This window comes from Mustelus asterias, chromosome 16 (assembly GCF_964213995.1).
Source record: "Mustelus asterias chromosome 16, sMusAst1.hap1.1, whole genome shotgun sequence".
Lineage (NCBI taxonomy): Eukaryota > Metazoa > Chordata > Chondrichthyes > Carcharhiniformes > Triakidae > Mustelus > Mustelus asterias.
Genome location: NC_135816.1, coordinates 90,805,188 through 90,818,976, shown reverse-complemented (window position 1 = coordinate 90,818,976; position 13,789 = coordinate 90,805,188). Strand labels below are relative to the sequence as shown.

General features: G+C 43.2%; 1 protein-coding gene across 1 annotated transcript; it reads right to left on the bottom strand.

Annotated features, from left to right (window-relative positions):
- Positions 1–446: 446 nt before the first annotated feature.
- LOC144505581 (putative G-protein coupled receptor 139) lies at positions 447–2,241 on the bottom strand. The gene is made up of 2 exons (XM_078231701.1): positions 2,193–2,241; positions 447–1,357 (listed from the first exon to the last, which is right to left on the bottom strand). The coding sequence occupies exons 1-2, from the start codon at positions 2,239–2,241 to the stop codon at positions 447–449; spliced, it is 960 nt and encodes a 319-aa protein (XP_078087827.1).
- Positions 2,242–13,789: the final 11,548 nt, after the last annotated feature.

The window sequence follows — 13,789 nt, the reverse complement described above, 5'->3', positions numbered from 1 at the left end:
GGAATCCTGGACGCGTTTTACATAGTTTAAATTGTATTTATTAGTCACAAGTGGGGTTCCGTTAACAGTGTAATGAAGCTATTGTGAAAACCAGTTAGCCCCTATACTTAACGCCTGTTCGGGTGCATTGAATGAGAATTCAGCATGTCCAATGCACATAACCTGCACGTTTATCGACTGTGACGAAACCGGAGCACCCGGAGGAGACAAACGTTGACACAGGGAGAACGTGCAGATTCCACACAGACAGAGGTCTGTCCTGCAGTTTGCATTCTGGCTCGCCTGCTGTCCCCAACGACTCGTCCCCAACTCCTTTTATGTCCTTTCCTGCGACCCTCAGCTCCCTCTGAAAGTTTCGCTTATCTTTGTCATTCGCCTTGTGGGAGATTGACGATATTTTTTCGATGCATGGGCTGGAAACAAAGGCAACAAACTCTGGGCTGCTCTCAGTTGTTTTGTTTAATCATTGACTTCATTATTAATGCAACCGGATACTTCACCGATTTCCTGACCTGTTCTCTGAACTTGGACTGAGTTACCCCATAAATAAATGTGTTTGTGCAGCAACTTAAACCCCGCAGAACATATCCGATTTGCTGAAATATAAATTCAGAATAGGTAAAATCCCTTGGATTTGTTCCTGTAATGTTATAATATAAGAAATACATAACATACAATGTCCACAGAAGTATAAAGCTGCCGGATATGGTAAAAAGTAAAATCACTGACTTCCTTCTGCTCTCCATCTCCGGGTCACTGTGATCATCTCCCTGACTTTGACCCCTTAAGCCCTTCCGGACTCGACTAACCATTAAAATATGACTGACTGTCAGAGTGTTGAGCAACAAAATTAAAACGAATGGGAGCAATGGGGTCAAAACAGTATCAAACCAGTCAAAGGCCACCCATGCGGTCTCTGTGTAAAAGCTCGGCTTTCTGTTACAGAACCAAGGTATATTGTTAATTATCTCTCCAAGTTCCTTCGTAAAGTACCAGGGAATGTTTTTTAAACAGAGAAGTATGCCGGTTGTTGCTAGAACAATAGCCGCAGTTTTTTCGATGCAATATTTTGCTTTTAGTTTCTGGCAACAAACAGTCACAAATCGATCAAAGGTAAAAGCGACAGTGAACCAAACAGAGCAGTCTGCGGCTGCACAAAACAAGACAGCGTTAATACTACACACAGGGGTGATGTACAGAAAACATTGTGGGAAATAATAATAACTGATCCGCCTCATTAGGACATCAGTGATGATGACCAGTAGATCCGCCGTTGCCATGGCCACCAGGTAGCGAGTCGTGCAGATGGAGAGGCCACACTTTCCACGGGATAATATCACAATTGCCAATACGTTCACTGTAAAAGCGGGCAAATATAGTGCAAATTAATGATCCGTTATTATTCCGTGTCTGATCCAAACAGTAAGGGAAATAATTGGGCACCAACGAGTGCTTGTTGGTTGCTGAGGTTCTGTCAGGCTTTTCGGGCGCGGGAATGGTGGTGGGTGGTGGTGGGGGAGGGGCGGGGTGGGGGGGGGGGGGCATGGGGGGGGGCGTGTTGGAGCTTGAGTGGCTGGGGGAGTGAGCGCAAATATCTGCTTGTTGTTGGAAATCAGTCTTCAAAAAATCATAACCACCTGGCTACCCGACCCGATTTACACATTTAATTTAATTACTTTACAGGTGTGCCTGTTCGGTCGATAGTTTCCTCATGGCACTCCAAATCTCATCCAGAATCATTCGGGACTAGCGAATTGAACATCCACTCAGTCGCATCTTCTCCAGGATTCGTACCTCTCAAAGCCTGGATTGCGACCCCGCTCCACCCTTCACCGGATTAGAAATTAGCCGCATTTAGAACCATTATGGAATAGCCTACTCTCTCCCATTATTGATCTCATTGGATCAGTACAAACATCCTGTAATATGAACCTTCCCCATGAGGTTGATTGGCTCGGTTGATTAGCCATGCTAAGTTGTCCCTTAGTGTCCCGGGATGTGTAAATTGGAGGGATTGGCGGGATAAATATTTTGGTTGTGATGATAGGGCCTGAGCTGGTATTGTTGCTGGTGCAAACTCGATGTGCGGAATGTCATCCTTCTGCACTGTAAGGTTTTTATGATTCTATGATTTTATGATTCTATGACTGGAAAAAATGCCCCAACCGAATACAGCCCGTCAGTCAGTTTACGAGCCTTTTCATCTTTTATCTCTGCTCGGGTTTGGATCCTCTCCGGCATCGGACGCTCATCAGGTTTGAAACGTCTCCGGATTTGGATTCCGCCCGCACCACTTTCCACACCTTCCTCCCCGTTCAGACTCTTCCCGTGTTCAAAACCTCACCACGTTCAGACCCTCGCCAGTTTTGGACCCTCCCTGCGTGTCGACACACTGGATTCGGACGTTCCGCGGGATTGGACCTGTCTCTGGTTTGGGCTCTCACCAATTTCAGCGTCTTTCTAGAGTTGGCCCCTCACCCACTTCAGACTCACCCTGCATTCAGCCACTCATCCGGTACAGATCATCATCAGGTTTAGTCTGGCAACAGATTGGGACACTCACCTCACTGGATTTTCCCAGCTTCTGGCACTCACCTCGTTTTGACTTTCCCACGATGTGGGCCCTGTCCCGGATAAGTCTCTCCCTGGATTTGCAAACCTCCCAGGCTTCAATCCACACCAGGGTCTGAGCCACACTGGTTCGGACAGTGAAAAACCTCGGATCCTGATCAAGTACTGACACTTTCCATGAACCATATAATGAGCACAGGTCATGAGCCACACCAAGTATGCGCCCTCTCTAGCATGAAAACAGGTTCGGATTCTTTCTAACTTCTGATACTCGGCACATTTGTAGACTCCGGTTGAGATCATCATCATGTTTTGATACTTGCAAAGTTCAGAGTGCTATCATATTGAGACGCTCACCCACGCCCTATCTTCCCCACCGGCCCCACCCAGACCCCCACGCATCAGCGTTCAATATTTTTTCACCAGATCGAGTTCCTCCCCTGTTTCAGGCTATCACACTTTTTTTGATTCTCGCAGCTCTCAGTACATCTCATATTTCTGGGCCTCACCAACTTCGGACAGATCACTTCTCCCCAGCTCAGATCTCCCCAGAATCAGAACCTCCCTGGCTCCTTCTCTGAGCTGTTTCGACCCCTCACCAAGTTCCATCCCTCTTCAAGTCCAGGTAGACACCAGTATCGGGCAGGCTTCCCATTTTCGCCCACATCCCCGGTTTCGGACGTCCCTAATTCAGGACGCCGCTCGTTTTCGGGATCTGCCCACTTTCAGACGCTCCCAGACATGGACACTCTCCACTGTAGGACCGTCGCCAGTTCAGGTCTCGGCCCGGTTTTGGACAGCTCCAAATTTCTGTGCTTCCCAATTTTGACGCTCCTCAGTTTTGGGTACTCACCAGTTTTCGAACTTCCCCAATTACAGATGCGCTCAATTTCGGGCGTTTCCAGGTTTTGGCCACTCTGCTGGTTCGAAATCTCACTGAGTTTAGATCCTATCACTTATTTATTCGCCCCACAGTTGAACCTTCGCCAACTTGGGACCCACTCAGAATCGAACCATCCCCAGGCTTTGGTCCAACATAATATGGACATTCCGAGGGCTGAGACCCTCACCAGGATTGCACCTTCCCCAGAAATAACCATCTTTGTACTATTTTCGAGATTGGACCATCCACATGTTTGGACATTCATCAGAATCGGAATTAAGCCTTCAGGGTTCTTACTGTCAGATTTTCCCAATGTGTATACTTACATTTTAATTGGAAGCAGAAATAGACGATTCGGCCCTTTGATTCTTTTCCTCCATTCAGTAAGATAGTGACTGATTTGTTTGTGTTTTGAATTCCACATTCCTACCTATCCCCACGACCTTTGATTCCCTTGCCTAAAGCGAATCTATCTACCTGTGCCTTAAATATGTTTATTCATTTCACCTCCAGAATCTTCTGACGCAGTGTTTCAATGTCTACACAATGTCTTCCGAGATGAAACGTAGCGCCATCTTTGTCCTAAAAAGGCGACACCTAATTACGAAATGGGTTCCACTAATTCTGGCTTCGTCCACAGGATTAACCTTTGTTTCAATGTTCACTTTGTGAAGACCATATGGAATCTTAATCACTTCAATCAAGTTGAGTCCTAACTCTTCAACATTCCAATGGGAATCAACCCAGTCTGTCTGTCCTTTCCTCAGAATAAAACACGCTCATTTAATGTATCAATTTAGTAAACTTCCTCTGAGCCGCCGCCAATGCATTTGTATCCTTCTTCTGTACGTATCCGGGTTTAGATGCTGTCTAGTTTCACGCCCTTCACTCGTTCTGACCTCAAGGGATCACACCCCCTACAGCTTTGGACCATTACCAGGTTCGAACCATCACTCGCTTCAACAATTTCATGGGTTGACACAAGATTCATCACAAGATTCGGACCCTGCCGGACTTGGTCACTCTCCGAGTTTGGATTTTCCTGGGCACAAAATGCTATCCTGGTTTGCACCATTGCCTGTTTAAGACTCTTCCAGAGTTCGAATACTTATCGCCATTGGGCTCTGAATGTTATCAAGCCTTCACAATGTGTGGTCCTTTCTCGCTTTACAAACAGTACCAGGCTTGGCCCATTCTCGGTTCAGACCCTGCACTGGTCTGTATCATCTGAGTGCTGGCACGCTCATCACGTTCAAACTGATAACAAATTCAGACTCCGGGCACATTTAAAGCTGCCCACAACTCCCGACCCCATTGATTCAGACGCTCAGCATTGTTAGAGCCTTACCAGGTTCATACTTTCACTAAGATTGGACTCTCAGCAGGTTTGAAACCTCCCCAGATTCGAAACCTTCTCAGGTTTAGACTGTATCACCGTTCAGCACCTCACTTGTTTTGGACTGTTCCCAGTTGAGCACATTCTCGGTGTTCAATGCCAAACCAGTTTCCGGAGATCTAGCATCCTTCCACGGTTATGATTTATCCTAATTTAAGACCCACCCAGGTTTTGAAGTATCAGCCGATTTGGACACTCATCAGCATCGCACCTCACCGGTTAGACACCCAGAGGAGGTTTAGGGCCCCCCATGCTTATATCATCACAATTCTCAGAGCTTACTCAGGTTTGCACCCGCACCAAGTTCGGAACTTCCCCAGGTTCGTGTTCTTCCATGGCTCAGATCCGCTCAGGGTTCAAAACGTACCCCAGTTCAGGCGTTCACCAAATTTAGATCCTGTCATGCTTAGAAACTTTGCTGTTTGAGAACTGGATTGAAATTTTAGTGATGATCAGGAGCTTCCCAGGTTTGAGCCCTTACGAGGTTCAGACCGTACCCGAATTCAACCTCTCACCAAATTTGAAACCTGAGAATTCTTCAACAACTCTCAAGTTCGGCAGCTCTCGGAGTTGGACCCTCCGAGTATACTGACACTTAAAATCTGCGTTCCCTCATCAGCGTAAGTGCATACTCAGACTCGGATCCATCATGGATTCGGAACCTCACCAGATTGGAGGATTCCGAAGTTCAGACGTCCTCAGGGTTCAAACACTAAAATATAATCAAGGTGTGTTTTTAGTCGATTTGAGAAGTAGAGGAACGAAACGAGCGTTTCTAAGATGAACCAGAGGAAAAGGAAACGTAATGTAATTCGAAGCAGAGTTGGTTTTATTTACAAGTTGAAGTCAAAAGTCGGAAATGACGCCAATACGGCCATCAAAGTCTGAGAAAGTTACGGGAACGAGGCGACCGTATCAGGATTGGAATAAAAAAATGGCCCACGCTTCCTGCATCAAGGCAGAATAGCTATGTTGCAAGAGAGTCGCATAGCAACACTGTTTGTAGAATATCTTAATGTTACCACCCAAGGTGCATCTATAAATTACTATAGACACCCTGCACAGGAATCAGGGTCAAGAAGCTGTGAGAGCTTCATTTCAGACTGCAGCCGGTGAGGAACAGAAAAGTTCCAACTGGAGAGTTAATGTATCTAAACAAACTAGTCCTAAATGGGTCCTCCGAGTGTCCCAGTTAAATATGTTGGAGGGAATCCGGCCAGCAAAGGGCCATTTGACCAAAGGGCAAACGGCCAGCAACGTCATCCTGACTCGGAAGGTTGGTTTCATTCTCTCTCCATAGATGCTGTCAGACCTGCTGAAATTTTCCAGCTTTTTTCTTTATTTGAGGCAATTATTCTTCTTGTGGGATCATCAGGCAGCATGAACTAATGAGGATTTTGACCATGAACCAAGAATATTCAGCCCATCGAATATGCACCAAATCTCCGACAGAGCATCTTATCTCGGTCTTATCCACGAAAAACAAAATATTTTTGCGGTTTATTCCCCTAACCTATCAATCTTGGAACAATCAACCTAAATCTTTGGACTGTAGGAGGAAACTGAACCAAAAGGATGAAACCTACGCAAACACGGAGCGAAAGAACAAACTCGAAATGCATTTATCGAAGGCCGGAATTGAACCAGGGTCCCTCGCGAAAACGATTGTGTCACCGCGCCGCACCAAGAAGAAGAGAGAGAGAGTTCTCTGAAAGACACATGGAAATTGTCAAATGGAAGTGAATAAGTTAAATGAACAATTTGACCATATTTAAGATAGATATTTGATAAAACATAATAAGGTATGGGAACACATCAAACCTTTCAAAAAATACAGGGAAAGACGGTTGTTGCATTATTGTCTGTTAAGTAAAAGTTGTCAGGCGATCATAAACAAATAATGTAAAGCGGTCGATAATATTACTGCCATAACAGAAATACGTAGGGCAATTCTAAAGACCAATGGACTGGTTAATATAGAAATATTAACATCCACCATTCAGCCACTCGAGCTTGCTCCGCCATTAAACTCAATAACACATGGTCGCCTACCGACAAACCGTTTCCTCCCATCACCTGCATATGCCTTGACCTCATTATTATCTGTAAATCTGTCGATCACTGCCTTGAACTTAATCAATAGCTTCATCAGCCCTGTGAGTTGCAGAATTCCAATGACCCAATGGCCTCCGAGTAAATGAACTCGTGTCCAAATCAGTCCTGAGTGGCAAACTCCTAAATCTGTGATTGCATATCCTTGTTTTACATCTCATGCCAGGGGAAACATTCGTTTTACATGTGGACTGTCTAGCCCTTTATGAATGTCCCAACTATCGGTGAGATCACTACTCATTCTTCTGAACTCTGGCGAATACAGGAGCAGTCTCTTCAATCTTTCCTTACTTTACAATCCCACTATTCTTTGTTTTCGTCTGGTGAACCTCCACTGCACTTGCAAGTTTGGCAATTAAATTTTTCCTTTGATAAGGAGACCAAAATTATAAGTTGAACCATGCGTGTTTAAACAAGGTGATAGGTAATTGAAACAAGACATTTTTATGACTGTTATCATTTCTTTGTACGACAATAGTCAACATACCATTTGCCTTCCAAATTAATGCTGCGCAAAGTGTAGGTTTCCAGTGACACACAGGTCTTGTTGAACATTAATACTTCCAATCTGTCACTGTTTAAGTGATAGCTGTGATAGTTCCTCCCACCAAACTGGATAATCTCACATTTGTCCACATTAAATTGAATCGGCCATGAACTACCCCGTGCCTAATCCTGCTCAAATTACTTTGGAACCTCTTTACGATCATTATGATGATCATTCCCAAATTGCATGTGTCATTCAGAAACTTGGAGATATTACATTTGGTCCTAACATCCTAATCCTTGAGACTGGCTATACCAGCTGTGGCCTAAGTATGGAACACCATGAATCGCACCCTTCCAACGTGAGAAAGATCGCTTTATTCCTGTTCTCGGTGATGTGTACATTAGCAAATCCTCAGTCCATGCAGATATCTTACCACCTGTCTCGCACACTCCATTTTCTTTTATTAACCGGTTCTTTCTGAAAGTACAATTCAACACACCCATTGGTTGCATCTTAACTATTTTCCTGGCAATATCCTCAATAAGAAAACTCCAAGCGTTTTGTCAACATGATATCCCTTCCATGAGTCCATATCGATTCTGCCTAATCGGAACTTATTGTCCAACTGTTCAGCTACCACATTATTCTAAATCATGCTAGTGCATTTCCTACTGCTGACGGCAGGCTAACGGATCTGTGGGTCTCTGTTCCAGTCTCCATACATTCTTTAACAACCCGATTACATGTGGAACACTCCAATGGGCAGGTACCATTCCGTAATCCATCGAAATTTGAAAGATGGCGACGAATGCACCCGCTATTGCTCTGCCCACACAATTCAACATTTGGTTTCGGAGATAATGGTGTCCGGGGGATTTAACATCTATGAATCCCGTAATAATCTCCATATATTTTTGTTATTAATTTCTTTCAGTTCTTCGTCCTTGCTACTGTGTTTCTCGGTAATATCTGGCAGATTTTTTGTATCTTCCGCCGTGCAGACACACAGTAATTATTAAGCTTATCGCTGTCATTTTCCAATTCTCCGTTATATATTCTGCTGACTCGAAATGCAATGAAACGCCATTCATTTTTTTATAATCTGTTCCGTTTTACAGACGTGTCTCACAGTCCAATTTATTTTTATGCTAATTCATGTGTTCAGTAATTACATATGAGTTCATTGGTCTTGTTTTGTTGAGTTCTAAAATGCTCTCAATCTTAGGCCCACTACTTTAAATGACAAAGTCACTGCTTTTTCCTTTGATCAAATGCAAGTATTTGCTAGCCATAGCTGATCCATCTTTACTGTTATGTTTTTTTAGTGAATTAGGAGACTGTTGATCTGCAGCAGTCCATGCATTACGATGTTTTCTAAACTAGCCTTTGCCTGTTCAAAGTTACCTCTTTCAATAGATATTCCCAATCCACCACAAGCAATTTACCCGATATACCTTCGTTTCTCCCAGTTGTTTAGACTTAAAAGCCTAGACCTGTATTGAAGTACATGACTTCCAAAATCAATGGCAAATTTATATTTCCAGTTCACTCTACTCAAGGTTCATTTGCACCAAAATGCTTAGTTAATCATCCTTAACTAACAATACTGTGTTGAATACATCTTGGTTTCTAGTTGTTTCCTAAACATGCTGGTATAGAAAACAGTTCGCGCTCTTTCTGGGCATTCCTCCTTCCCAGTCGAGATATAATTTGCAACTGATGATGATTGCTGTATTATCCTTGTTTCAATCACTTTTAATTTCTTGATTTGTATCGTGTCTAACATTGTCCCTACTCTTCGGTAATGTTCTACCAACACATATAATACAATCGTAGAATCTCTGCATTGCAGAAGCAGGCCATTCGGCCCACCGCATCGCTGTACCAACCCTCCGATAGAGTAACGTACACATATCTAGAAACGGACGTACAATCTAAACAGCAATCTGAGAATGACCAAAGTAGAATGTTGGTTGCACAAAATATGCTTACATTTTAGAATGAGTTCTTGCTATTACAAAATTAATTTAGTACTCGTTGAGGAAAAATGAAAATACTGCTTGGATAATTCAAAAAATATGATTGAATATAATGCTCTAATTGTTGGGCTATCCCGCACCAATGTGATGAATGGATGAGCATTTAGGTTGATTGGCCATGCTAAATTGACCCTTAGTTTCAGGGGGGCTAGCAATGTGGAGCTCCGGGGTGGGAGGGAGAGCTTGGATGGGATTATGCAGACTCGACACGCCGAATGGCCTCCTACTACATTGTATCATAGAATTATAGAAAACCTACAGCACAGAAAGAGGCCATTCGGCCCATCGAGTCTGCACCGACCACAATCCGACCCACGCCCTCCCTCCATATCCCTACATATTTATCCACTTATCCCACTAACCTACGCATCTCAGGACACTAAGGGCAATTTTAGCAGGGCCAATCAACCTAACCCGCACATCTTTCGACTGTGGGAGGAAACCGGATCACCCAGAGGAAACCCACGCAGACACGAGGAGAATGTTCAAACTCCAAACAGATAGTAACCCAAGCCGGGAATCGAACCCAGGTCCCTGGAGCTGTGAAGCAGCAGTTCTAACCAGTGTGCTACCGGGCCACCCATCGGGAATTCTATGATTCTATTCTATTCTAAAATCTGTCACTCACAAGTTTAAACCAGAGCAAAGATTACACACAGCTTTGGGAAACTTCATTGGCCATGGACACTTACCAGGAACACCAATAGCAGCCAGAATCGGGTAATATATTTTCAGGATTTGTTCAATCGTAGAACGCATTTTCGGCCGAAAGGATCAATTCCTTCGTTTTGCTGGAAATATCTTTATTAAACTCTGAGGTAATACGTGCCCCATGCTTGACATTTATATCTTTCACGATCACCTCAGGGACAATGATGTTGCAATCGTGTTCCATGCATTTTAATGAGCAAACAGATTACGACACTGAGTTCCTTCCATCTTTTGATAGATAAATTGAACACTGAGGCGCAATTTGCACTTCGCAACACAATGCTTAAAAAAACAATAAAAATAGTGTAATTCTGCCAGTATTGTTACTGCCCAGTTAAATACCATCTCCCTCGTCTGCAGATATCATATTCTTTGAGTGATAACCTTCCCTCAACTCAGCTGTTAAAACTCAGTCATTAGATTTCAAATGATATTGCCTGCCTCAAGGTTTTTACACTGCACTCTGGGATGTAGCTGCCCTCTTTAATTGTGGGCATTCAGTTAAATGATTAAAGTGGATTATCTGAGACTGTGCACTTTGTTCAGAAATAGATATAGAATTAAGTTTAATTATCTTTGGGAGTGTATTTTAAGAAACGTAAAATCTGGGGTCAGCTTAATTTAGACATCTTTTGTTCGTGAGATGAGTGCTGGCACGTCTATAGCCATGTGTCTCGTTCTTTTATTGGGGTTTGGCAATGCACAGCTGTGTTTCCGATGGATTAGTAGCTTACAGAAGTTAAAACACAAATATGAAATAGGGAAACTGCGTTTTTGCAAGCAACAGGAGTCCATAGACACAGGGAGCGACAGAAACATAGTTTACTTCAGTTGGTATATGTGTGCCTGAGAAGAAAAAAACATATATGCAATTTTCCAGTTGGGAATGTTGCCAGTCTTCTCAGAAGGTGCGTTTAGCGAACATTTTTATTGCTCTCAATTTAACACTCTGATGCATTTTTGTTGACTCGGGGATGTACCAAATTTGGAAGGAAATCTTGGTGAATGTTCAGAAGTCCAATGGAAACGGATGCAGCTCCAACCTTCCTCTGCAAACAGTGATCCAGCTACACTCGAGTATTTGTCCTTTAAGAGTATTTCCGGGATAAAAGGCAGAGAGTTAGTTTTAAGCTTTTGCCTTTGAAATCTATGTTAAAATATTTTCAATTTGCTTGCTGTTTATTGTGCTGCAGTTAACGTTTCCTGTTTAATATATGTTTTGGTTAATTTGTAAAAAAAGTGAGCTATATACTCCTGTGAATCTGTTCAGTAAGTAATTTCCACATTTTCATCAAGGTCATGATCTATCAAGACATTGCCGACGCTGGGTCTTGACATGTCCAGTAATGATATCAGTTGGCATCAACAAAATTACTGGATTCAGTCATAGTGTCCGAATCAAATTCAACGTTAGAAATTGACACAGTAAGTCAATTAAATATAGTAATTCAAATCAGTGTAATGTTCTCAACTGATGTGCACATTTGCGTAATGCTGAAGATGGGAACGAGTCTTGGGGAAACGAAGACCTACGTTCACATTAAGGATATTCTGCTGACGTGTTGAGCGGCACTACCACTGTCCTAAGTTCTGGGAAATTTATACTGGGCGTTCATGCATAACTGTGAGCCATCAGCTCAGTAGAATTTTATGACATCATAAATTTGAACATTAATTACAGGCACATCCCTCCCACTACCCTTACCTGCATACTTCAGGGATCAACACTGTTTCAATGGAGAGTGTTGAAACTCTCCGGAGATGCCAGGGACAGCACAAAGTTACAGAACAATGGTGGTAAATTGGTAAAGATACAACACATGCTTCCATGACGGAGACTAAAGAATCGCGCAACAAACAGAGCTAAGTGATCCTAGAAACAACGGATCATCTCAACGCACTGCTGTCCTGACACTTTCCTGAATTCTGGCGAAAAATTCACTAATTCGAGGATGAGTCCGCTCAATGATGTGTCCGGTACATCAAAACCAAATAGAAGTCTGGACAATTTGTTCCAATCGTCAGCGAGTAGTGGCATGTGAATGCTTCATCTCAGCCTTGTGCTGCCAGTCTTCTATCAAATCGATTCAGTCCATTTGACACAAGGAACATGGAAGGCACTGGTTAAGCGAAAGACCCTTGGCATTGCCAACATTCCGGCAATAATGCTGAAGAATTATGCTGCGGAAATCAGATAATTATTGTAATAATGACACAGATCCTACAATGTGCAAGATCACTTCCATTTCTCCTTTCCAGAAAGAAAATAGCACATCGAACATGAAAACTATTACGCCAGCAGACAACGCTGATAGCCTCTTGTAAGAAATACGAATTGTCTTCGAATTTCGAAAAAATGTATATCTCCATAAATTTGTGTTCCTTTTTATTCTATGCTTTTCTTAAGCCAGTAACGGATGAAAAAAATAAAGAACGGACCTGGATTCAGTGGCGACTTTTCCAAAGTATCAGACGTCCTAAAGCGGATTACTGATGAAGAATCACTTCTTCTTACCACGTACTCACTGTTTCAACTGACCACACACAACGAGCAAAGCGCATAAGAAAAGCTGCCAAAAATAGCGGTGTTCTATCGAATGAAAGGTTGCATCAATGAAATAAATGGCATTGTTGTGAAATGGGGAGGAGTTTAGGGAACTTGGGACCGTTGGAGAGGTTAGGCGAACTTACAGAGATAGGAGGCATTGCACGAATTAAAGGATGTTACAAGTATAGTGTAGGTTTTCTGAGCTGGAGTTAGTTTGGGAGATGCTGTCTGTTGTAGTGGCTAGAGTGACTTACAGAGTTAGGAAGGTGCATCGAGGCTTTTAGAAACATACAAGTTGATGGGGAAGTTTGTAGGGTTCAACTGGCTAATGAGGCATAGATGTTAGAGTGTGGTGCACATTTTGGAAGAGTTGTGGGAGCGAGACGAAATTATATACATTGAAGGACTTGTATTGGCTGGTGGATTTTACCGAAAAATTAAGGTTTCTCAGGGCTGGATAAGCTTGCAAGGATACGGATGGTTCTCCGGGATGGCGGATGGTACAGAAATAAGATACACCGTAGGGGCCGGGGAAGGTGATTGAGACAGTGAGTTTTGTCGAGGCTGGAGGCCGCATCAAAAATACTGTAACTGAGTATTCTGTCGGGGTTTGAAGCAGTCATCGAAATCGGGCAGAATTGTAGGGATTATAAACGAGTAGAGGGAGGGTTGTGGGGTGCCAAAGAGATCAAATGTTTCAGTGTCTAAAGTAATTGAAGAAGTAAGGAGTGTTGGGGGATTTAAGACAGCTGTTGCAGGAGATTAAGAACATAAAAACTTCGAACAAGAGTAGGCCATCTGGCCCCTCGAGCCCGCTCTTGCGTTCAATAAGATCATAGTTGATTTTTTCGTGGACTCAGCTCCACTTTCCCGCCCGCTCACCACAATCCTTAATTCCTTTACTGTTCAAAAACTTACCTATCCTTGCCTTAAAACCATTGAATGAGGTAGCCTCAACCGCTTCACTGGGCACGGAATTTCACAGATTCACAACCCGTTGTGTGAAGAAGTTCCTCCTCAACTCAGTCCTAAATCTTCA

What these genes read in the sequence shown, in the direction of transcription:
- LOC144505581 (XM_078231701.1), bottom strand. Translation starts at nt 2,241, where the DNA reads ATGCCGGAGAGGATCCAAACCCGAGCAGAGATAAAAGATGAAAAGGCT. An exon ending in GATAAAAGATGAAAAGGCTC is followed by an intron (nt 1,358 to 2,192) that starts GTAAACTGACTG and finishes CCGCTTTTACAG; the next exon opens with TGAACGTATTGGCAATTGTG.